Source organism: Prosopis cineraria, unplaced genomic scaffold (assembly GCF_029017545.1).
Source record: "Prosopis cineraria cultivar Desert tree isolate PC_DT_omini unplaced genomic scaffold, ASM2901754v1 PC1, whole genome shotgun sequence".
Classification (NCBI taxonomy): domain Eukaryota; kingdom Viridiplantae; phylum Streptophyta; class Magnoliopsida; order Fabales; family Fabaceae; genus Prosopis; species Prosopis cineraria.
Window position 1 is genome coordinate 45992220 of NW_026555332.1, and position 27760 is coordinate 46019979.

The 27760-nt window shown below is 31.9% G+C and overlaps 1 protein-coding gene and 1 long non-coding RNA gene across 2 annotated transcripts; both read right to left on the minus strand.

Annotated features, from left to right (window-relative positions):
- Positions 1–6633: 6633 nt before the first annotated feature.
- Positions 6634–10561, minus strand: LOC129305173 (uncharacterized). Its single transcript, XR_008591910.1, has 3 exons — positions 10394–10561; positions 9664–9729; positions 6634–6872 (listed from the first exon to the last, which is right to left on the minus strand). It is a non-coding gene; the product is annotated as an uncharacterized LOC129305173 (long non-coding RNA).
- Positions 10562–14610: 4049 nt separating this feature from the next.
- On the minus strand, positions 14611–22236 carry LOC129302030 (zinc finger protein ZAT11-like). The gene is made up of 2 exons (XM_054940696.1): positions 21783–22236; positions 14611–15204 (listed from the first exon to the last, which is right to left on the minus strand). Exons 1-2 carry the CDS (start codon positions 22146–22148, stop codon positions 14707–14709), a joined length of 864 nt encoding a protein of 287 aa, XP_054796671.1. The 5' UTR covers positions 22149–22236; the 3' UTR covers positions 14611–14706.
- Between the last annotated feature and the right edge of the window lie 5524 nt (positions 22237–27760).

Consider the following 27760-nt stretch of genomic DNA (forward strand, 5'->3'; position numbering starts at 1 on the left):
GGGGGCAGTATAAAAACGGGTTAAGTGGAACCAGCGAGAATTGAATCTTTATATTAAATGGAAACTGAAAACAAATTAAGTCAAATAAACTCAAGAATTATTCATGATATTTATTTTTTTATTGACACACATTGAGGCATAAACACAGCCGTACCTATCCATACTATTTTGTCAGAAACAATAAATTATCAGATATGCCAAAAACACTAAATCTCAATTTATAACACAGGGTTTCCAGGCTCATTTACTACAGTTTACCTAAATATAAAAGATATGTAAAACTTGATAGAAAAGTGTTTGATTACTACTAAAACGTTACAAAATGTAAATGGTTACAAGTCTGCAATAAAAATAAAAACTAACTGTTAAACTTGAGAATTATGAGTACAAAGTGCGAGTCTTTAAGTGTCGTCCGTGTCCTCTCTTGTGAATTGGTGCTCTATTTATAGTGACAGAGTGATGGTAGCTTCTTCTTTAGAATCTAGAATGTTTTTACGAATAATAAGCAATTCTACAAAACTCATGGCACGGTCTTTAATCACTATTTTTCATTTTTAGTAACTAGCCCATTTTGCCAAGATATTTGGGCATAATGATGCTGTTCTTGTGAGATTCGAAATCATTTGAGATCATGTCTTAATGCATCAATGGTTCACAGAGTGGGTTTGTAACTCGCAGGATTTCGACATGCTTATCTGGCCATGGCTTTCCACTGAGATCGAGGCTAGCCTCTTTGTTTAGATTGTCAATTGGGCCTCTCTCTTCAGTCACTTAGCTCATATGGCTTTATAACCCACTCAAATGTTTTGGCAAGTGATGTTTTATATTTAGCTCAAATAATACCTTGTATTAAAAAAACATAAAAAAATGATATGTATAATATAATGCCATTTATATAGTAATTAATTTTCATCATAAACATTAGTTTTAATTAATTAAATAAAATGAACGTGTAACTGCAATTATATATTATATAAATAAAGTAACCAATATGATTTTATTATAACTTGTAATGCAAATACGACGACCTTAATTCATAAACTGTACAGCCATATAGAAACATTTTCTCAATGTTGGATTGCATATCAATATATGTCTATATATAAAAATTATGGTAAATTGTATTATTCATGAACTGTGAAAATTACATAACCTCCGTTTTAGGGGAAAATGTCCCTTTAGATCTTTTTTCAAACAATTGTCACCTTAAAATTTCGAGAAGTATTAATTATCTTTATACAAATTTATCCTTTAATAATAATTAATCATGAATCAGACCATCTTAAGCCTGCTCTCTTTTCTTTATAAATTAAGGATGTTCTAGATAAATAACATCAAAATTTACTCCAGTAATTTTCTGAAACTATGCACATAAACTTAAATGACATATTTTGAAACCAAAATAATAGTTTATCTCTTTTAACATGTAAACGGACAAGCCTTGCTCTAATTTAATCTATAATTAATTATAGCCAAAATCCTAAGGTAGATTTGCATGTGATATCAGAATGCACCTCGTTATTCTTGACAATGAAAGGGATCGGAACGCATCGCCAATATATAAGTATATAACCTTCCTTATTGGAAATTGAAGTCATCGCTCTAATCCAATTTCTCACCGTACCAGATTTTCTTTGACCGTGCCTTCTAATTTCACATGCATTTTTAAATGTTGCCATTATCTAACCAAATAAATAATCCTCTGTGCCCCACGGATCAAGCGCAACGTGGTACAAAAATATACATTCCAGTCAACTAGAAAGGCTTTACCTGGGGAGATACGTAAGCGGATTTGTCTTAATTACATTTTCTCTTGCAACTTTTTAGACGGTCGCATTTGTTATAAATTTTCGCTTTTGATGGCTAAAGAACCCAAAAGTAGATAAAATTAATTGATCATGGCCGATGTAGATAACTTTCTTCAAATTTCTTAATATCTACCAAGCCGGGAGCAAAGGAGACAAATTGGCACTACTTATCTGTAATATTTAAATTATAATAAACCGAATCTAAGCACTTGGAATTTCAAGACACGTTTGCAGACACTGTTAAAATATGAACTGTCCAAGAGTTTTGAAACAGAGAGTGACGCAAGTGATGGATTGTCTCTTGTGGAGCTGGAAGGTAATGATTCATGCAGTATCGAGGCTAGCTAGTTAGTTCTCTTCCATCGTTATCCTATGTTACGATAGGATTTTTGACGTTTTTCTCTCTTGAAGACTTTGCTTATATGACCCTTCGTGTCGCTACTCCTTCAGCTTAACGTGCCATGATGCAGTAAAAGAACTTATTAGTTAATCTGCTGGTATTATAATATAAGCTAAAAAAACTGGTTAATACATTAAAAATGACATTGTTAAATTATGTGAAAGTAGTTGAAAGAATTGGATAATCGCTGACTTTTGAGAAGCGAGAGGACATTTTTCCAAAGACAATTCATCTGCACGATAAGTGTTAATTAATTTGAATGATCTACTGAAATGGCATCGTTATTTTATTAATTCTCTCCTTTTGAAGGACTCGCACCCATCTGGATTGGCAATTTGGAATATATTCCTTTAGTCTTATTTATAAGGTAGAGAGAGAAAAAAAAATTTGATTTTATTTATAAGACATTTACCAATTCTCAATGCTCCTCTTCACATTTTTTTCTCATTAATACTTTAAATAAAAATATTAATAATGAAATTTAAGAATATTTATTAGGTGTATAGATTAAAAATTATTAAATTTTAAGACAAAGTTAATGAAATTTAAATTTTCTTTAATTTGATAAAACATACTAAAAATAACTTATAAATAAAATTAGAAGAAATACACACACACAGAGTTATATACACTCCCCTGGTTCTATTTATAGGACATTTGTCAATTTTTAATGTTAGTCATTACATTTTTGCCTTTATAAAATACTAGTAATGAGATTTAAAAATATTTATTAGTGATAAAGGTAAAAATTTATTAAATTTTAAGATAAAGTTAATGAGTTTTAAGATTTTTTTTAATTCTAATAAAATATATTAAAAATAACTTATAAATAAGACCAAAGATAGTATAACTAAAAATATGGAAATATTGGAGTTGGACATGCATCAATACACATGCAAGAGAAAATTTAAGTACTTAATTTTCTATATTTAATATATTTTAATTTGTTCAAGCAAGATAAATAGATTATAATGTGTTGATAATAATAAGAGTTTGTTATCAAATGAATAATATATAGAATATTCACCTGTCTTGAAATCAATCACCTAAGATGTATATGAAAATGAGAATATAAGGTTTTAACCATATGCGTGTGTATTTGCGCCATTTAGGTGAGACTCGTACTACGTTATGAGGAAGCATTGGCCTTTATTGGTGCGTACGAACAATATTAATTGTACGATCATGTCACGAAGCAGTCTGAGGTGCAATAAAAACTACATTTACTCTCATATCATTTATGCTGGCTAGCAAGCTAATAATTGATGAACTTGAAAAAGAGATGACAATGCTTCTTGTGTGCATATATATGATCGCAATAATTTACTTTCTCCCTCACATGTCCCCACTCATAATGATTATCGTCCATGGTGAAGTCTCTGTCACGCACGCACGCACATTAATTAAGAACCATTTTATTTTTCCAGAATGATAAGATTAGCAGGTACTATTTTTCCTTTCGACAGATAATTATTCACCATCTCCATCGTCCATAGTGCATTCATTTTACAATATTTTTATTCCATTCAATGGGAGAGACAGAGTAATATATGAACAAATAGCTACTGCATAAATATATAGTGGATTTAGATTGGGACTACTTCCTAACTTGGCACGCAGATATTTAATTTCGAGTTGTGGGAAGATAAGTTTTTGTAAAAAATTAAACTAAAAACGCATGACACAGCATTAATTGTGTCATCATCGTCACCTCTTACTTGCGACCCATGATGGTGGATTAATTTGGTTAGGGTTGGCATACATAAGAAGATAACACGGTACAATTTCAACGACCGTCTTTATTGTAGGTCCATGAATTAATCAATGTTAGCACGCGAAGGGAGTTTATTTATATATGAAGGGTTAGATGAAGAGTGTTGCATATAGCAATCAAAAGCTTTACCAATTATTAGGTAAGTACTGGCATGATTAGGGATTAAGCGTCCTAATCATGACAACCATTGTGTTTAAAAATATTTCGATTATTCATACTTAGATCTTCCTCATCCTCACTCCATAGATATCTTTTCTCTTTTTCAATATATTAGAATTGAAGTTCAGGGAGCTTTTGCTTTTCCAGTAATCATTTGAAGCTTTTGTAGTGAAGCTTTGTTGTTTTTGATGAGCTTTTCAACAAATCTCGTGTTAAGCAAGTGCTTATACCTAATCCCGTGTATGCCCATGTTAATATGCAGGGACGGCTTTAGAGTGTTATGTATGAGGGGGCAAAATTTTGAATTTTATAAAATATGGGGCATCTATAGCTAGAAGTTGTGTTACCATTTTTAATAAGGAAAATTTTAACTAAATACAAAGGCAGTGAAAAACATGGAAGGCAAGCACCCCTGCATGCCCCCTTAAATTTGTTTTTGCTAATATATTTTTTTCGATGACAAAAAAAAAACGACACAAGGTCCTAGACCCTTAAATCAAAAATCAAAGACTCAGTAATACAATCTAGAGAATTCAAGAAGAAAATGATGCCTTGCACTTGCTTGACAGCTTCCGTGGCAAGTATATTTACAACCACATTCGCATCTTTGCTACACTAGACAATATCCACATTTCAATCTCTATTCAGCATGCTTTTGATCTTATCAATGAGGCCACGATCAGGATGATGATCCAACACTTCATCATTAAGCACTTCCACAGCCTTTATACAATTTGTCTCAATTTCAACCTTCCTCCAAATCAAATCCCAAGCTCTCTTAAGCGCCTAAAGCATTTCCTAAAATTCTATGTATAGACTGCCTCTCTACCTAATACGATAAAGGAACCCTTCCAACATGCTTCTAATGTGATCACAGGCAATTCCACCACAACTTGAGAAACTACTATCACCACCATAGGCTCCGTCAATATTAAACTTTATAATCCCCATCTTAGGTGCTTTCCACCTACTCTTACTCATATTTTGATCTTCAAGCAACCATTTTGAATTTGACCATTGTATCATAGCATGCACTTCAGCAAGTGTAGTCTACACCTCGATAGCCTTACCCTAAAACATTGTCATGTTTCTGCTTATCCATATTTGTCTAGAGAGCATAGCAAACCAAATATCCCATCAAAAACCATTAACTATCAATTTTTGAGAGAGATTCCAACCTATCCACTCTGTTAAATTATCACACATCCAAAAAAAACTATTCAACTCAGGAGGAATTATTCTATTCTAACAACCCATGGCAAGGGAGCAATCTCTCAGTACATGAAAATTATATTTATTTTTCTAAGGACATATCAAACATGAACCATTGACTTGAAGGCCACAAGCAACTCGAGAAAAGTTGGTCATGAGTCTCCCTCTCACACAAAGCCAAAGAAATGATTTATTTCCTTGAGAAATTGGAGCTTTCCACAATTTGCACCATAGATGTCTACCTGTGTTCCCTGTCCTCAATTTTAAGCTTTTATATGTTTGAACTAGTAGTGAATTTTTGCTAATATATTTAATCACAGTAAAAAATCATTTATGTCTTCTTTTGTTTTGAAAAAATAAAATAAAATACAAAGAAAAGTATCGCATCTTCTAGGCTTAGTAATTAATTTAATTTGCTATACCATATACATTTTTACTAACTTCTTTTAATGTTCGGGGACTTCGTGCCTGTTTAGACATGAGTTCATAATCAATTACATGAACGAAAATATGGTTTTAGTTAAAAAAAATATCAAAACACCTCCCTTTTTCTATAATATATAGTCTATAAGATAAAGGAAGTACCTTATCCTAATCGATTTTACAGTGCTCATTTACTGCTTATCAAAAAAATTTTAGCTACCAGACATATTTTCCAGCTGTCCAGCAAGTTTCAATAAGCTATAGTATTATCTATTCTGTTTACGAGGATGAATTTCAATAGATATTGTGTCACATGCGTTAAAAAAAATTATTATTATTATTATTATCATTATTATATAATTTTTTATAATTAAAATCATGTATGTATGTTAAATAATTATATAAATATTAAATGAATTATTATTATATATAATTTATTTATTATTATTGTATGTTTGGATTATTTAATAATAATATATATAACTTTATATTTACATTTTAAAAAGCATTGTCTTTTATGTAATTGCACATCTATAATTGATTTGACTAAATAATCTAAATATTTTTAATTTTGTTAAAATTAATTTTATTTTATAATATAATCAATTATAATAATTAATTTTTTTATAATCAATTGCATTCAACTGCAATATAAACAGGCCTCCCTTGTTGCCTGTAACACCCTCAAATTTACAAACCGATTTTTCGTAAATTATTAATTCAAGAAATTATTTTTTTTTTCATTGAACCCTTATCATACCCTTATCATGGTAGAAAAATTTCTACCATGATACATCCAAGACAATATACCACAGGTCTTAAAATATCTCAAAAAGCAATTAGAATCATGAGGGACAGACATGATCCTCATAGCATGTTATTTAAATTAGGTCATGAATCAAAAGAGACAGACATAATCCTCTTGGACATATAAATGCATTTAATAAAAAGGATTAGAGTTTACATGCTCCATAGACAAGATATGTCCTAAGTTGGCACAAGATACATTGTATAATCCAAAATAAGAGGCAACGTAAAAGATAGTGTCTCATACACCATAATTACACCTCTGGTGCTTTCTCGGCCGGATTCGCTCCTGTAAAAATATTAACCACGGGGAATGAGACTTAAAAGTCCCAGTAACCAAAAATTAATATGTAATGATGCATGCGGATGTAACTAATCATGCGATTGCTAAGTGGGCACACAAAACATTTAACCAAACAATATTTTCAAACAAACCGAACAAGTATTTAATTGCATGACTGCACCTTATCTCCTCCTTTCACCATGCTCGGACGCCAAATCACCCGGCCAAAGGTGAGTTGGACCAAGCGACACGCCACTCATTGGGTCCAATGAGGGCTTACCATGTGGTAATTGTAACATCTTGATTTTTATATAATAAAGAAATTGTGGAATTTAGGTTTTGAGGAAAAAAATGATAATAATAGGAATTTATATTATTTGAGGTTATTTAGAAATAATATTATGATTAGGTATTTAATTATGAATTTAAAAATTTAAATTTAAAACCACATAAGCAATATTTAGCTAAGATATAATACATAAATAATTTTTTTTATGTGTGTTAAAAAAAAGAGAGAGAAGGTAGAAGGAACAAATAAAAGGGGGGTGGAAGGTTGTTGTTTCTAAGTCCCACATTGTTTAGATGAGGGAAGAGAAGAGGTGCCTTCATGTATAAAAAGGAGGGGGTGTGTGCATTAGGAAGTATGAGAGGCTAAGATGCAATTTAGAGAAAATTGCAACTTTTGGCCCAAAGGTTTGAATAATTAAATTCAAACCTATAGTTTTTTTTAATATAATTTTGGGACTCACAATCCCATTTTTATATTATTTTTCTCTCTTCCTCTCACGTTGCTCGGCGTTTTCTCGCAAGGGGGGATTATTTTCTTTTTCTTCAGGTATGTTCTAACTTTCCTGTTTAGATTAGCATTTTAAAAATTTATTTAATTACAAAATTAATTTTATAGTTATTTTCTAAATAATATTAGCTTTCTAGTGATATGATTATTTTGTAGGATAGAGTAAATATTTTAATTAGGATTTTTCTATAGGGTAGTTAATCTGATGATATGATGGATTAAAAATATAGGTTAAAACTCTTAGGGATATAATAAATATTATAGAATATTTTCTTGAGGTTGAAACTCATGTTTAAGAATTTTTGAGTTAAAATCTAGATCTATATGGTTGAATTTATGTGGAATCTAAGATATAGGGATAAACCTATGATTATTAAATATTTATTTAAGTATGAATAGGTATTTTTGAGGTTATAGAAAGGTGATTTGAGGCTTCAGGATAATTTTAAAATTTAATTTATTTTTGAACGAATTTTTAGAATATAGAAAGATGAAATTGTGATACTAGAAGTGATTTGAGGATAAAAAAAATAGTTTATTAGGGTACGAGAATTTTAGAAAAGAATTTGGGAAGTTAAATGAGGCATAAATCTTAAATTAGTGTTAATATGGATTATAGATCTAAGACTTTCTAACTATTTAAATTAGAGTTATTTATTTTAATGTAAAATTAATATATAGTATTATGAAATAATTATGTAGATTATATTGACAAAGATAGTGGTGAAAAAGGAGTTGTGAAGGGGAACTTGTTATTCAAGACACAAGGTAACCATTATTAATGTGTTGTGATGGGTGTGTTTGTGAATGGTTATGTGTTGTTTTGTTGTTTGAAAAAATTATGAATTATTGAAAATAAATACTGTTATATACTTCCGTGAAATCATTGCCAAGTGGGTTAAAAATTTATTTTTTGTTTATCATGATGAGATATTATTGTTCGGATATATTTCTGTTTGGATATTTGAATGATGCATGACTTGTCAGGGTATTTTAATGTATGGTGTTAATGGGAATTTCTGTTCGGTTAATTATTACCACGTGGTAAGCCCTCATTGGACCCAATGAGTGGCGTGTTGCTTGGTCCAACTCACCTTTGGCCGAGTGATTTGGCGTCCGAGCATGGCGAAAGGAGGATATAAGGTGCAGTCATGCAAATTAAATACTTGTTCGGTTTGTTTGAAAGTATTGTTCGGTTAAATGTTTTGTGTGCCCACTTAGCAATCACATGATTAGTTACATCCGCATGCATCATTACATATTAATTTCTGGTTACTGGGACTTTTAAGTCTCATTCCCCGTGGTTAATATTTTTACAGGAGTGAGTCCGGCCGAGAAAGCACCAGAGGTGTAATTATGGTGTATGAGACACTATCTTTTACGTTGCCTCTTATTTTGGATTATACAATGTATCTTGTGCCAACTTAGGACATATCTTGTCTATGGAGCATGTAAACTCTAAACCTTTTTATTAAATGCATTTATATGTCCAAGAGGATTATGTCTGTCCCTTTTGATTCATGACCTAATTTAAATAACATGCTATGAGAATCATGTCTGTCCCTCATGGTTCTAATTGCTTTTTGAGATATTTTAAGACTTGTGGTATATTGTCTTGGATGTATCATGGTAGAAATTTTTCTACCATGATAAGGGTATGATAAGGGTTCAATGAAAAAAAAAATGATTTCTTGAATTAATAATTTGCGAAAAATCGGTTTGTAAATTTGAGGGTGTTACAGTAATAATTAACCGAACAGAAATTCCCATTAACACCATATATTAAAATACCCTGACAAGTCATGCATCATTCAAATATCCAAACAGGAATATATCCGAACAATAATATCTCATCATGATAAATAAAAAAATAAATTTTTAACCCACTTGGCAATAATTTCAAACAAGTATATACAGTATTTATTTTCAATAATTCATAATTTTTCCAAACAACAAAACAACACATAACCATTCACAAAACAACACATTAATAATGGTTACCTTGTGTCTTGAATAACAAGTTCCCCTTCACAACTCCTTTTTCACCACTATCTTTGTCAATATAATCTACATAATTATTTCACAATACTATATATTAATTTTACATTAAAATAAATAACTCTAATTTAAAGAGTTAGAAAGTCTTAAATCTATAATCCATATTAACACTAATTTAAGATTTATGCCTCATTTAACTTCTCAAATTCTTTTCTAAAATTCTCGTACCCTAATGAACTATTTTTTTTATCCTCAATTCACTTCTAGTATCACAATTTCATCCTTCTACATTCTAAAAATTCATCCAAAAATAAATTAAAAATTTTAGAATTATTCTGAAGCCTCAAATCACCTTTCTATAACCTCAAAAATACCTATTCATACTTAAATAAATATTTAATAATCATAGGTTTATCCCTACGTCTCAGATTCCACTTAAATTCAACCATATAGATCTAGATTTTAACTCAAAAATTCTTAAACATGAGTTTCAACCTCAAGAAAATATTCTATAATATTTATTATATCCCTAAGAATTTTAACCTATATTTTTAATCCATCATATCATCAGATTAACTATCCTATAGAAAAATCCTAATCAAAATATTTACTCTATCCTACAAAATAATCATATCACTAGAAAGCTAATATTATTTAGAAAATAACTATAAAATTAATTTTGTAATTAAATAAATTTTTAAATACTAATCCAAACAGGAAAGTTAGAACATACCTGAAGAAAAAGAAAATAATCCCCCCTTGCGAGAAAACGCCGAGCAACGTGAGAGGAAGAGAGAAAAATAATATAAAAATGGGATTGTAAGTCCCAAAATTATATTAAAAAAAACTATAGGTTTGAATTTAATTATTCAAACCTTTAGGCCAAAAGTTGCAATTTTCTCTAAATTGCATCTTAGCCTCTCATGCTTCCTAATGCACACACCCCCTCCTTTTTAGACATGAAGGCACCTCTTCTCTTCCCTCATCTAACCAATGTGGGACTTAGAAACAACAACCTTCCACCCCCTTTTTTTTGTTCCTTCTACCTTTTCTCTCTTTTTTTTTCAACACATACATAAAAAAAATTATTTATGTATTATATCTTAACTAAATATTGCTTATGTGGTTTTAAATTTAAATTTTTAAATTCATAATTAAATACCTAACCATAATATTATTTCTAAATAACCTCAAATAATATAAATTCCTATTATTATCATTTTTTTTTCTCAAAACCTAAATTCCACAATTTCTTTATTATATAAAAAATCAGGATGTTACATTGCCAAATGCAGAAGTTTACTCCTTAAGCTCCATACCACTCCAAAGTCATCTCTCGAGTCACAGTGGGGAAATGTAATTTAAGTGAGGTTTTTATAACACAATACTGCCTGTTTAAATTAAAGGCCGAAACTAATAGAGACATTAATTAACAGAATGGGAAATTATAGTTTTAATTATATTGATCAATTAATAATCAATTCGCTTCAATGGTTAACAACGTAAAAAGTGCGATAACTTTTCAAATAAATTAGACACGCGGGGCTTTCACGCTCCAATAGTTGGCCATTAATTCAGACAAACACACACACACACACTAAATATAACAAGTAGAATCAATTTATAAAAACGAATCCTCGAATTAATATAGAAATATATTGTCTGGTCAAATTAAGATATTACTTCCATTTGTACTAATCACATAGCTTCAGGGTCTTAAAGGTAATGAACATATCATTGAGGCATAATAATATAAATAGTAGTAAAAATAATAGTAGTGATCGTAGCAGTAATGATAATAATAATGATAACACTAACTGGCATGTGTTTGAAGCTTCAAACAGACTGATCTAGTATTTCCTTCTGTCCAGCACAATAGTACGTGGACGAGTCAATGAAATTCATAACAAAACGTATTTTTAATATTGGGCCATAGGCTCTAGACAAATCTCCTAAACCTAGCTCGTTGACCACCAAATGATCACAGTAAGTCAGTTGTAATAATTGTCCAACATTGTATGCATGGCATTGCTTCGAGCAATCAATGAGTTTTATAATCTGAATACCAAGACTGGAGACGAATAATTCATAATAGCTATCACTACTAAATAAGCCGAGCACTAACCAATAAAAAATAAACTTTGATTATTCTACAAATATGATTCTTACACACGTAAGAAAATTTTACCACCCATGAATTTAAAACGTTAATGAAATTGCAAAACTCAGCATATTTATACTCTGCAGAAAATCCAAAAGCATAGAATCCAGAGAACTTGATGATATCATTATGTACAACAGTTTCAGTGGTTGGATTGTTCCAGAGAACTTGGATGACCGGAACATTTGCCACTTGCATGCGTGGATATCAATTCTTAGAGCATGCCAGCTTAACATCACCATTAATTTATGGTACAATTATATAAAGACTAACTGCCATTAGATTAGATTTCTATATACATATAGCCCATACAAACGTCCGGGAGTAAAACATGGAAATTGCAGGACATAGAAGTATATAATTGTAGGTGTGGGTACTGTTGTAAAGGTTGACTTATAGAGAGATTTAATTTGGGGAAATTATCATGTGGTCCATAACTGTATATGCGGCACGATCGATTATTCAATGATGTCTCTGCGGAGGAATACATGACATAATTAGGGGGGGAAAACAAAATAAAGCATTCACAAAGGAAACATTTACAGGCATCACTCTGCCATACAGTCTTTAATTTCTGTTGAATATATACCATGAGCATTTTGGTATCGATGCGTTTAATGCAACGTGAAATCGAAACGTCTTTATCTTCTGGATGTATTCGCTTGAACGTTTCTGAGGGTTTGTAAAACTGATAAAGACCAACCAATGTTTATTTATTTCCCCTGTATTATAGACAATAACATTGACTTCATGCATGACTTAAGTTATTGTGATTATGGCCGTATATTATTTGGTTCAGCATGTCAACACATTCAATCGATCAGCTTCCTCGCCACTTGCTAATTTTTAAAAAGAAGCACTAATTATGATCACCATTTTATTTCCAAGCTGCTGCGTGCGGGTCCGCTATCAGTTAAGGCAATTATTTGGGTTTCATCATCTCACCTGATTACTTATACATGTGAATATAATATACATACATACATACATATATATATATATATATATCAGATTAAACTCGCTTCCAATCTTCGCTTAGAATTAAAAAAAAATAAATCCTTTTATAAAAGTCGTGTGATGGAGTGAAATGCCTGTCTATAGATTAAATGTTAATTAGGGTCGATGGTCATGATGGAAAAGCTCATGGATTGCGTCTATGCATGATAACTATTCTAAATATTTAAACTCATAAGAAATCAAACCTCTGTATGATCATTAATGGTCTTGATAGACATGAAGTTGAGCTCAGTGTCATAATCATATACGCCAAACGAACGTTTCGACGTTATGATGATGGAACCTTTTGTCAAGAAAAAAGAACCAAAAACAAAGAAAGAAATAGCAACTGTGTTATGAAATATGATATTAGGTTCCAATGGACCACGCATGTCTTATCATAGTTAAAGCTTTCATGTTCTGAGAACCGCCATGAATATTGCCAGGACACATGATCTGTTTCCGTTCCGTTCATCTGAGGGGGAAACATATGCTCAAAAGACCAAGCCTGCATGCACATATACGTGATAAAGCACCCTTGTATCAGAAAGTTGATTGTAAGATTATTCGTGCCTGATAATTGAACTTTCTTGAAGGCCTACTTGCACGTGACAAAGATTAATACCTTAATTATTATTGCACGCGTCACCGTAGATGCTCAAGTTGTATTATATAAATACTGTACATATGTAACTGTTGACCAATCAGCCCTTTCATAACTCAACAAGCATCTTTCCATTTTTAATTAATAAAATTATAAATATGAAGCAACTACACTAACACAGTTATCAGTGACGCATTTTCCCCTTTTTTAAACTACAATTATTAATGTTGGTGGAATCTATTCATGTTGTAGCACTGACATATATACGTGCTTGTTGCCGTTGGGAATTAAGGTGCTCCAGTCGTATACACTGAAGCAATATTGCGTCAGGGACAAGAATTTGAATTGCAATTTTTTTGTCCTCGATGACGGTGTAACTAATTATTTTGACAATGACATGGTTCTCTTTTTGCTTCCATCCTTCATGGATCTTTCCATTTTTAGTTGCTGCTGAGGAATTACAGGGCTTTCTGTTTTTATAAACAAAGCCAGCCCAATTTAAAGCCTTGTTTGTACAAAAGAGGGCAGAAGCCCAATTTAATGCATTTTATTTGGACCCAGTAAAAGATAGCCCAAGTAAAAGCAGGCCGGACGCCCATAACACATACCCTGTATGACGCGCAGAATCGAAAAAAGTACGCCCAAAACGCGTATTAAGGTTTAGCCCCGAGGAAACGCGTATATACGTAACTATTGGATCTTGTGCGCGTATAAATGTCAATGGCCGAAAGTCGAAAGGAAGATGAGCACCGAAGCGGACCTGTTCTTGACATGTCAATGAAATAACACTCCTGTTCAATATTGCCAGTGTTCTGTTGGTCCAAAAAAAAAAAAATTGTTGCCAGTGTTCTGTTCCCACGGAATTAACCACGTTAAGAACTGCACGAATAACAATTGAACTCGTTCTCTTTCAAAATTTCAACCATTCTATCATCTTTGTTTCATGAAAACGCACGCTGGCGGCAAGTTACCTACAATTGAATTGAACGTTCCCGTTCATACATATTGACCATAGAGTTACTGTATATAGAAGCCACTGAGCCTAAATATAATCGGCCTCTTTAATGTTAATGTGATAGAAAACGAAAAGAACGAAGAATTATAGTACAGAAAATTATCAACAAATTAAAAGGGATTATTGCTGTCGAAGGTGAATCTCCTCAAACATTAAAATATGGTTAAAATAGAGTGCAAGATCTAACATCTAAACTATTTTCATGGAACAAAACTGTGAGGTAAAGAATTGAAAGAATACAGAACAAGGTTAAACACAAAGGCAAATGTATCAGGTGAAGGCGGGTGCCATGTTTGCGAGCAATAAATTCAAGTCATTCTGGAGAGGCGTCAAGTTAAGATCCAAACACAGAACCCTGGTGCTATTGGATCGCTTAAGAACAGGGACCCTGGCAACGACGTCGTCCACTGGGTGCGTATCATGGTGAAGAGCAGCCCTGTGCTTCCTCATGTGGCCTCCGAGTGCTTGGCCCAGCGAGAATTCCATGCCACAGACGGAGCACTCGTGCATCCTGGGTTTGTTCCCTAACCTCAGAGATTTGGCCTCTGCTTTCAAGTCTTGTTCGCCACCCTCCAACTTAGCCCTCTTGTGGCTCGCCCTGTGCCCTCCCAGAGCCTGAAACGACGAGAACTTTCGCTTGCACGTCTTGCATTCGAATTCTAAACCCTCAGCTTTTGTTTCTTGACGAGCATGGTGAGACAGCAGCATCAGACAATTGGCCACGTCCATTCTCTCGCAATCTCTCTCCCTCTTCATGCCTTCAAATCTCTGCGTTAATTTATGTCTGTGAGAATGAGATTCGATATGCACTGTATTGTAATGTGTGAGCAGAACTTGAGAGGTGGACAGCTATATATAAACGGTAATAGTTAAGAAGAGTACGTAGTCAAGGAGTGTTTGACTGGTTTAAGTTTCGGAGGCTGTCCTGTCCGTCTCCGTTCAAACGATGCTGCGAACGTGGCAGGGGGGGCTTTACGTGAGGACGAGAATGCCCCTTGGAATGGAATGTTGTTCGTGAATGAATGACCGTCCCTTCATGTTGACCCAGGGAATTTCGATCACGTGGGGCTTACGCTCGCGTCTAGAAGGAGCGCGTGGGACCAAAACTGTTGTTTCCGTGAGCTACTAGTGTGAAGAGTTGAGTATGTCTTTCCGAAACTTCGATGCTCGGTGAGAAACCTCGTCGCTTTCGGACACCAATTCATTCAAGTTCCATAACAACAGCTTGGGCTTTGACATTTACAAGTACTAATCTGGTGTGCTTAATTGAGAATACACGCGCGCATTAACTGCTCTGTTAGCAGTCTGCGTGTGGATGGGCGCGTTCCAATAGTAATTAATTATTAATTAATTAAATAAATCTAATTTCCCTCTTCACACTCAACTACGCGCCTCTGCTTCTGCTGGGCTTTTCAAGCCTGGATGTCGACATTAGTGTGAATCGACTTACCATGGTTAGGTATGGCAGCCAATGTAATCCGAGGAAGCATTCAACTTCAACATGATATTATTTGAGTCTCTCTCTCTCTCTCTCTCTCTGGTCTCCATTTGCGTTTAGTTTCCCATGGAAAGTGTTAAACAAAATCAGGGATAATGGCTGAGTCACCCAGAGAACCAGCCCCCGTAATCTCCTAAACCTAAAATGGCTCACTTGTTAGAAACTGCAGCGTCACGTTCCATCAAACTTCCATAGCTCTCAAGGGGTTAATATTGCAAGCTTCTTCGCAATGGTGCCCTGTGAAAATATCCTCATTACGTGTGAGACGGTCTTCAAGTTCAAACAATATCATGTCATTATCATTAATTTAGTCTTAATGTCAGTAACTTGAGGCCGTATTACAAATTTATTATTTTATCAAGTTAGTTTTTCAGCGATTTTGAAGTCGTTAGAAATCCAAGTTGTGTTATATGATAGTGTTCATCAGTAGCTAAAATAATGATTTACTATGAACATTGAGATGCCTGGATTAATGAGGATTTAGATTTAATTTAAATTTAAATCTATTTTAAATTATAATTTCTTTATAATTTTAAATTTCATTTACATTTAATTATTTAAAATTCTAATCACTTCAAACATATTATTTTCTTCATATTTTCATTGTTGATACCTCAATAATTCTCATATCTTTTTTTATCTTTTGTCAATTAAAAAATTAAATTAAATTTTTCATTTCTAATCTTTTGTTTTTGTTTTAAATCTTAATTTATTTCTCTTCTTCATTTAAATTTTTTTAAATTTATCAAATAAATAATTTTAAATATATAAATTTCAAATGCAAGATTTTAAATTTAAAATAGAAATATAAATTCATCAATCCAAATACCAAATAACATTCAGCCCCGTGTAATCGCAATCAAATTGTGTGATGCGCTTTTCCAAATAGATGCAGCGTGTATTTGGATAACATGTTTAATTGATTATTTGTGGTGAATCCATTTTTGGGCCAAAAATTTTTTTTTTTGAAAGTTGAGAAACTGAGGTTTTGCGAAAAAGCTAATAAAATATGTTAAAAAAATTATAAAAAAAGGCTCAAGAAAAAATTATAAAGAAAGCACATAATTTAATAAAAATAAAACCAAACTCTTTTTCTTTTTTTTAATAAAATTTAAACTTTATATCCTCAAAAAAGTTGCTATCATAAGTTCCTGTCAACCATTACCTTTCACTTAACATTTACTATAAAACTAATTCAAGTAAAATATTAATTAGTAGAGGAAAATTAATTTAAAATTTAGAGTTACGACAAAGATTGTTGTAAAGTTCTATAGAGAGAGAGAGATTTTGCATCATTTGTAACAGTGCTACATTTTCTATGTTGCCAAAATTTTAAGGCAGTACTTAACATTTTTGTCAGACATGGCTCATACTCATAATATCATTAGAGATCAATTTGTACACTATCATCTTCATTAGTTATTATAAAATTGATATTTGGTATTTAAGAATTAAATATTTTTCTTTTATTAAATTTATTTGAACTAAGATATATTGAGTTATTTATTTACGTAAATTAAATTTTTAATATTAATATAATTTAAATTTTTATAATTAATCATATATGTAGTTTAAATAATATATTTTACTTCTTAAATAAAATGAAACAACTTTAATAATATTAGATACAAATTTATCAATAATTTAATTTTAAAAAGTAATATCCTTTATGATAATTTATACAGTTAAAATTGATTCTAAAGAAATTATTCAAATGTTTTTAATTCTGTTAAAATTAATTTTAAAAATTTAGCATCCAAACAAATTATGTTATAACATAATTAATTATGATTAAAATTTATTACTTAATTAATTATTTTTTATAATCTATTATATCTAATTAAAATTCAAATAGACACGCACGCGTTTTATGTTGTTCAAGAATATACTATGAAAATACCCATTTGTCATTAAAAAAAAAAAAAGAAAGAAAGAACAAACTATGAAAAGGCTGTAATAAGATTGAGACGGCAGCAGAAGGGAGGATTGACTGATTAAGCGGTTTGAAAGCAGACACCGCAATTATGAAATACAGCGGCAAAAACGGGATTGTCATGATATGTTACACACAACACGATTACATCACTCCTGGGGTCAAGGTATTACACTTGTTCTTCATGCAAGCCAATTTAGGTACCATAGCGTAACTAATTCTCACTGCTTTTTAACATGTTACTCTATAGTCTATATTATAATAGGCTTAATAATGCATGCGACATTTATTTGGATTAAATGATGCAAGTCAATCATATTTTTAAACCCAAAAAAAAAAATGCACATGCTTATTTCGCTATTAATAATTTATATTATATTTGACTGTATGTGTATTTGGACGTGAGCTAAATTTATTATTTCAGTAATTAAAATTATGTGGTTTTGAATTTAACTCAAATTTAAATTTTACCTCAATCTATTTATAATTTCAAATCTTTTATAAATCTCTATCATTTTAAATTTTAATGGAAGCCTCTCTTTTCAATCATGTTTGTTATTTGACTTCGTCGCCTTCTTGATTTTGACATTGCTATGTCTAGCCGACATCCATCGGGATCGTAGGCAATGATCGAGATTGAAATGTCAGCGTTGATTGAGATCTAACTATTGGCAACAACCAAGATTGAATAGCTAACATCCACCAGGACCCAACAGCTTACGTTGTCAACAATCAGATCGTTGGAAATGACTGGGACCAAACTGCTAACCACAACTAGGATTAGATAATTGATGTCCATCAAGACCTAACAGCCTACGTTGATAGGGATAAGACAGTTGAAAATGATTAGGACTAAACCATTGGTGACGATCGAGAATAGATTGTCGACTTCAACCAAGGCAGATCCAGAGTAGATGGCTAGCCCTTACTCAAATCGGACTGTTGGCTTTGACTAGGACAGTATCACTAGCAACAAAGGTACCAAAAATTGGACCAATCATTGAACCGATCAAGCCAACAGGTTACGGGTTAATAGTTCAACCTGGGTTAAACCGGAGGACAAACCGATCATAATTAAAAAAATACAGTTTAAATAAAAAGACATTAACTATGAAAATATTCAACCAAATCCAAGATTAATCTCTAATATACGATACAAATACAACAATAATTATAAAACTACAACCACCTAAAAGTCTAACAATAATAAAATATAACTTTCTAAATATTCATTATTATAATTATAATTTACAACTTTTCAATCATTAAAAAGTTCAAAACTAATCATCACTAACACTAAAATCATCAACAATAACAGTCATAATTTATAAATGCTAAGCCAACAATCAGACAAATAAACAACAATAAAGAATGAAAGATTAAAATAATTAAGGCACAATTAACTTAAAAGAATACTAAATATTTTAAGTTTGAACTTACAGTTAAGGCCCTTCATTAAAGTTCAAATTACAGACAATAAAATCTAGTGTAATTGCCTTGCCCTCCATTGTCTCGTTTTTTTTAATTTTCAAGCTGATTTTTTTATTTTTATTTAGTTTTTTCAATTTTAAAAAAACAAAAAAATAAAAAACTAACCTAGCTAACCCAGCAATCTAGCTATTGAGTTATCTCAGATTGATCCCGGGTCACACCAGGTTAATGGCTGGTCGATTTAGGTGAAAATCCAGACCAAAAAAGAGACCATGTCATTGGTTCACGGGTTAAACCGGCCAATCCGGTCTGAGTTTCCATACAATGCTGGCGATGACTAAGACAAGATCTTTGACATTGATCAAGACCAACCTCTACTGCCTGATGCTAGTTTGCCATCATTATCATCATTTGATCTGGCCTAGTGCCTTGATCTGGTTTGAGTCTGCTACCACTGTCCAGTGCAGTCCATCCCATTTAACTAGTGTCAATTTGTCGTTGTTGCTACCACCGCCATCAGGAATTGGTTTGTGGTTAGCGTCTTCAATTTGTTTGTCTTTAGCATCTAATGCCAAACGCTGCTATTAACGAGAAATGTTCTACTGTTGTCATCTAGATTCAATACGCAACACTCAAACTGTTGTAATCATCCTGTGCTCATCCTTAGTCGTTGTTTGGGATCAAACTGCCAATCGAGATTGGATCACTAACATCATTTGGATTTGGACTGCTAGAGTTGGTTGAGATAAGGTCGTCACCCCTGATCGGTAATGAATCACCTACTTTGATTAAAATCAGACCGTTAATATTGTTTGAATTATCTCTAAATTCAAACATAAAATTTGAATTTTAAAATTTTATTTAAGATTCATACAAATATTATAATTTAAAATTTTTTATATCATTTAAATAAAAAAATTTAAAATTTATGTATTTTAAATGTGAGATTTTAAGTCTAAATTTTTAATTCAAATTTACTCATTTAAATACAACTTTAATGATTTCAGAGGGGCCATAGGCCATTGCCCATAACGAGGGGCCAAACACGTACCCGAACCTCAGTCTAACGTGGATAATTCTGCGTAAGCCAACCACGTCTGAGACAATTTACTACATTTTCAAACGATTGACATGAGGATCGAGTCAATTTATTTGGCTGACAGTAAAAAATTATCAAGGTCTGCTTGTAGTACATAATAGACTATGTAGAGAATTTCATTGACTGACAAAGTTTTAAATTTAGTGAATATTCGATTAATGTCTGCGTTTTGAGTAGTTAGCACTTAAAACAAGAAAATGTCGTGCTGATGACTAACAGCAGCATTCTCTTGGATCAAAGAGTTCAGGGTGAAATCACGTCACACCTTGATCATCCAATAATTCAAATGTATACCTATGTGATATGCCTACATGTGCGTGTTATTTAAATACATAGAAGTCTTGCATATAAAATTCGAAGCGGAATATGAAAAACAAATTAAATTGGCTTTGAGTTCCACAAACCTAATTATTTTAAAAATTAAAATTTGATGACCTGAAAGTTCTTGTAATTTATTCAATATTGATCCAACTCAATGAACACAAATTAAAGGTTTATGGGCTTTTTTTTATAAGAATAATAGAGGTTCTTGTCATTTGATCAAGTGATTGATGATTCATATTGTATAACGGCAATTTAAGTAGGAAAAAAATATACCAAGCACTCCTCTCAATGTTTTAAAGGAGATATTTTTTTTAGCATCGGGAAGTCTATTCCTTATATTTACAAAAAATATTATTTCCTTCCTCTTAAATTATAGGGCACATTTGAAAGAGTTTCTTTATCTTAAAATATAAGATACTTTGAGTAAATTATAATTTTATTAAATGTATCAATTGTAATATTACATGTTCTCTCTCTATAATTGATTTCTATCACTTCTCTTTTTAATATATTAAATGATGAGTATTTTGAAAAGTTTATATTTTTATTTTTAAAAAAAAATTGTTAAGTATTTTTAAAAATTTTTTTTTTACGTATGAGATTATATCTAAAAGTACTTTATAATTTAAAATAAAGGGAATAACATTCACATCTCAACTGATGTTCCCCCATATAATGCGAATAGTCTTGATAAAATGGGCGCGCAAGACAATTAGGCAAATGATAGTCTATAACTTGCATGAAACAGAAGTTAGAGGCACATGTGGAGTTTTAATTTAACTAGTTAATTACTGGTTGTGTAATGTTAATTCTAAATCGCGCGGAGGATATAAGAGGAAAGAAGAATCGTGCTGCTTGGCCAATTTAAATGCTGTCAAATAATATTGCGTACTTCTGAGGTCAAAGTTGTAATTAACTTATAACCACACACCATGATACAAAGAAATGAAAGAATTCCAATAAAAATACAAAGAGTAAGGCCAGGAGGGCATAATTTTACAGAGAGAGAAGAATGAAAGAATGGAGGGGAAAACAAAGAAGAGAGAAGCAGGAGGAGATCATGAGCACAGGGAGAGATTGAGCTGAGGAGCCCTGTCTCCGAAGAGGAGGTTGAGGTCATTCTGGAGAGGGGTCAAGTTCAAGTCGAGGCACACCACCCTCTTGCTGTTGCACCTCCTGAGAACCGGCAAGCAGGGGACGGCCTCCTCTGTGACGGCGGCTCTGTGCTTTCGCATGTGGCCTCCGAGGGCCTGTCCCAGAGAGAATCGCTGGCCACAAATAGAGCACTCGTGCACCGATCTCGCGGGATCGGGTTTGTGGGGCTGGGCTTGGGAATCAAGCCTGGGCTTCTTGTGGCTGGCTCTGTGACCTCCAAGAGCTTGAAAGGAAGAGAACTTGCGGTTGCAGGTCTTGCATTCAAATTCCATGCTGTGGGGCGTGATTGGGGGAGGGAGAAGGGAGAGGGAAATAGCGAGATCCAAGGCGTGAGGAGGGTGTTGCTGCTCTCTGGCTCTCTTCATAATCGCAAGTGATGAGAAAAAGTGGAGAAGGGGATGGGGTATTTATAGAGAGCGTGTGTAAGGCAGTGAGAGGCATGAAGAGAGTGCTGCTTGCCTGGAAAGTTGCAACTTGCAACGCGAACAAGGCAATCGCGTGTGCGTGTGAATGGTCAATGGAGAATGGAGGGTCATACGTTTGACTCTTCGTGCGCCCACACTTTCTGATGTGCTTTTCGGCTATGGAATTGGAAAACAAGTGGGGCCACCAACACTGTTTTTACTTGGTTCCAGGAAATTGGACAAAATGTCTATTTTTTTTTTTAAAAAAATTCAAATCCAACGAAAGCGTTGGGTATCAAATGAAATAGTGGTAAATCATGGGAACAGTGAGGAGTATAAGATTAACATTTTAGGAGCTGTTTGACAGCTTATTCTGTGAAAATAGTTTTCTTCTTTAAAATAAAATAATAAAAAAATCTATTTAATAATGTATTTTTAAAAAATATTTTAGAGAACAATAAAATAAAATATTATTTTAGAGAATAGAAAAATAAAAATAATTTTTAGGTATTCTGAGATTATTATTCTGAAAAATAAAAAAATATATTTTTATTATTTTTGTTTTCAGAACATATTTTATAAAACATCAGTTTTTAAAATAATAAAATAAAAATAATTTCAAACAATCCCTTACATTCTCATTTCTATCCCTCAGATTTTGTCACCACACTTGTACATGTTCTGAATTATAATAATTTACAAATTTATAAAATATCATAAATTTTATTGTGGGAAACAATAATTAATCTGTTTTTCATGGGAACAATAGTTTACAAATGTTATAATAATTAACAAGTAACATTCTCATTCCATGGGAACAGTTAGGGTGCAGACATTGGATATGAAACTGACACTTTATTGTTACCCTGGATCATTTCTCTCTTTTTCTTTTTCTTTTTAATTTCTAATCTCTTCAACTAATGTTAGACATTTGGTTGATCTGTCACATTATTCAAAGTTGGCGCTTTAAATTGTGGATGAAGAGGGAGGGTTACGGACATAAATCACCTTCGCAGTTCATTGATTACACTGGCGGTCAGACATTTTGTAACATTACTTTTGAGCTTAATCCTGGAGCTGCGTTCTTTGACTTTGACTATTAATTGCATCAAAAACATCGTCTAAGATATGAACACTTGCAACTTTTTCTCTCTAGTTAATTTGTTCACAGATCTTGCTTTTCTAAGGAGGCATAAAGCCGTTGGTGCAAGCATAGTTGTCACTGATTCTTCAAACTTCAAACTTTTCAACTAATTAATCAATCCAATTAGGCTGTGTTTGCGTCAGTTCGATTACCTCCTGACGACTCTGTTATGTCTTTAAGGACTCCACTCTGGAATATATCAACCCTCCATTTTCTTTTTTGGCCAACAACATTTCAACTCTCCAAAATGCCCCAAATCTCGAGTCGTCTTGAAATTTATCATGGTAACAATATATTTTTATTTACACAACAACAAGTTTTTTTTAAAAAACAGAGCGTCAAAAAAGAAAAAACTGAAATTTAGGTGCTACCTTTGACGTGGATGTAGGAATCAATACATCATTCTAATATCACCATCATCTATTCAATGTTCACATGATTCACGAATAATAAATAGTGCTACTCGTTTTAAATTCTGTGTAATCTCTGATATACGCACATTTTAATATTTTTAATGAAGTTTTAAATGTTAAGAAAATAAGTATATTATTTGAAAAAGCATAAATATAATGAAATATAAAATGTATACGGCCTTACACTAATTATTAAAAAAAAACGCTGCAATATACATTTCCAATTCCATGACTTTTTTTTTCCCATTTTGTAGTTTTCTTTCATATTTTATTAGGCTATGGACAACTGTTTCTATTTTTCAATATCTCTCTACATAAATTATGTTAAGATTTGGACGTTAACAAATAAGTTGTTTTCATTGTTAAAGACTGTAAATCATGATCTTTTTGCTGCGTTGCGAAGAAAATAAAATCTGTGTTTGATATTTAATGGCAAATGTAGTCAATTGCGCTTTGTCAGGGTTTGATTGAACTTTAGAAGTTTGAAGTCTGTGTTTGACAGTACTGTAATTACAGCAATGCCCTATCAGTCAACCAAACCTAGGAGCAAGGATGAGATAATATTGCCTTGGCCGGCTTAGTGGCTACGTCATTGCTTAATTCACAAAGAGACGCAATTTGTAAGGACATGGAGAAGGAACATTTGAAGAAAAAGGCAGGCAAGTAACTTCGCTAAATTAAAAGGCTCCACACTAAAGTCGGGGGGAGAAAAACAAAAACAAAAAAAGTAGCTTGGCCATTGGCCAGTACATTAACTACCTCTATTACATATATATACAGCATGATGGGAGTACCGATTGCCCCCTCCGGTCATTTCATGGCAAATAGACTATCGTGCTACGGAAAAATTTTTTTTTTAAAATACTATATTTTAAAAATTATTTATCAAGATATTATAAGTTAAAAGTTGGCCTGAGAAACACCAAGTTTTAAATATTTTCTTACATTTTTTATGTGCAAAAATTGATTTCTATCTTAGTAAATTTATATGTCAGATTCTTCCTCACTTTTTCTCTTCTCTCTCTCTCCTTCATGTGGTCCTACTTTTATAACTCAAAAAAGTACGCATAACGGAGGATGGATTCAAGACAAGGTAAAGAAAGACAAAGATTTCACATGGTAGTACCTTTTTTTGTCTTTTTCGTGTCAAAAAAGTGAAATAATATAATGGCAGAAAATATAAAAGAAAATGCATGGACAAGCAATTGTGAAAATCGATGGCTGCCTACATATTCTCCAACTCGGCTTCTACAATACCCAGTTATAAGTGGAAAAAAGCTCCACTTCCTGCGTGCTCCGCCAACTTTACCTTAATTTTTTTTAATATTGTTATTGAGATATGACATTACGCTACAAGACGTGTATGAAAATATATGTAGTATCAAGTCTTGAATTAAATAGGTTCATGGAACATATTTTTGTGCTATATTGTTCATCAGTATGTGCGTTTTTTCTTTCCCTTATTTCATATCATGCATGTCCACAGTTAATAAGCTTTCAAAATAAATATAAGTTACACAATTGTTGCATGAATTATCCTTCTCCTTTTCTTCATCTTCTAGCATTTGCATCTTCCTTCTCCTTTGCTCCTTTTTTCAATAAGTGTTGCATTTGTCTCTTCTTACCTCTCAAAAATCTTACTCATTTTGACACTAGATTGAAGAAGGTAAGTACATCTATCATATGATTTAATATTTTGATTATGATAAAAAGTGTTTTATTTTTCATGTATGTTTAAAATTTTTTTATGCATGTAAATATTTATCTTATTGTAATCTTATATTGTTGTTTGATAATGTTATGACTGTAGTTTTAATTTGATTGCAAATTTAGTTTTTAGATTTTCATTTGTTGTGTCTTAATGATTATAATTTTCACTTGATAGAAATTTAATCTTTAAATTTTGGTTTGACACAATTCATTTCAATTTAATCATTTAAATTATATGCCTTCATATTTTAAAAAATAAAATTATAAAACTAAAGTCACATTTTTTGCTTTTCCCTCTCACTCTCAACCATTTTGCTTCTATTTGATTAAACACTTAGCGAAAGATTCAAAGCCCAAGAAGATGAATGTTAGTGTGTTAATTAATTATTATATGTTGCTGACCCACACTTAATTTTATATGAATTAAATGAATACATTAGATATAGTTAATGACATACATATTCTCTTCTCACAAGTGGACCATATTTGTGGCTGATGAAGCTAATTAAACTTGGTCAACAATAAAATATTTACAATTAATTATGAGATATAAATGATGTGTTTTAAAACAATTAATAATTATATTTACTAATAAAAATATATATTAATATAATTTTATGTATGTTTAGTAAATCCAGGGAAAAAAATCACCAACCATTTTATATACACATAATTTTTTGGTAAAAAAATTGTAGACATCTTTAACAAGTAGCTATGTTTTTACAAGTGATTTTTTTAAAAAAATTAAAATTATTAGTTCAAATATATATGAAACTTATCTAAGTAATTATGAAATAGTATTTTAAAAAATTATTTTTCAAAAACATTTTAATTGTTTAATGATGATTTGGCCTTTAATCATTATTAAGGTAAAAAAAAATATAAACATAATTTTAGAGGGAAATGAAATAAATTACTGTTATAATTTTATAAATAAATAAATTAATCATGTGTTAAAATGTGGATGCTTGAATGTTATTAAAAAAATGCTTTGATACTTGATTTATTGTGTAGGGATTAGATTATTTTTTGGTGCCTTGATATTAATTTGATTAATAAAAAATTTGCTTAATATATAGGGAAAATGAACAATAGAAAAGAGCTAGTGTACATATATGTAAATGGTCGAATTTTCAATGGTTCAGATGGTGTGACATTTGAATCTGATGATAAGAGAATAATAAAGATTGGTGTAAATATTACTCTAGCCTGACTAAAGCAAGATATTAGACAAATACTAGAGCTTTCTTCCAAGCAAATTGTGTCTAGTCTAATATATAGATATCCAATAGCTATAAATCTGCCAAGATACAAGGCATGTAAGTTATGGAATGATTCTGACATAAAACAAATATGGCATATAAATTTGCAATATTCAAATCTATTGACTAGACTAGAGCTATATGAACACATTTTAAATATAAAAGTTGATGACCTCTCTGAATCGCAACTACTAGAATACTTTGTTAAATCTTCATTTCTATCAAATAACAATCACATAGATCTAATGGAAGAAGGAAGAAGGCTTAGCTTGCACTTATAAAATTTTCATTCGTTTGATCCTCCTTGCCTTGATGTTGGTAATAATAGTGTACCATCTTCTTCACAAGCTCTATTTGAAATATTATAGATGATTTTGAAGGCAAAGATGAGTATGATTTTTATATAAATGGTGATGGTGACCATGATAATGATGAGGCCTTTAAAGAGAACAATAAAGAGGTTGCTTCAACTTTCTTCTCACGAATTAATATAGAGTCAGCAGCAATTCTTGAGTTTAGTGGAATGGGAGATCTTTTACCTCCCAATGATGGGTAGGAGTTTTTCATCGGTCAAATATTTAATAATACTCATATGTTAAGACGTGCAGCCAAATTATACTTTGTTCGAGTTCATTGCATGTTCAAAGTGTTTCATTCAAGTGATAAGTATGAAGAATATCATGGGACGACTACCTCGTCCTAGTGCCATGGCATTATAATAATATAGACTTTGACTTGATGCAATGGCAAAGGATGAGATAATTCAAAAAACCATATGATTCTCAATTGGTGTAACTTTTGATTTCAAGCTATTGCTTAGTCACACCACAAATTTGGAGGGCTTCAGTTTTCTTAATATGCTTTCACATAACCGAATGGCACCATCATGATCATGTCATGAGACATTCAAGTCTTCAACAACCAATCCCTTTTCCCCCAGTTAGATTGGGG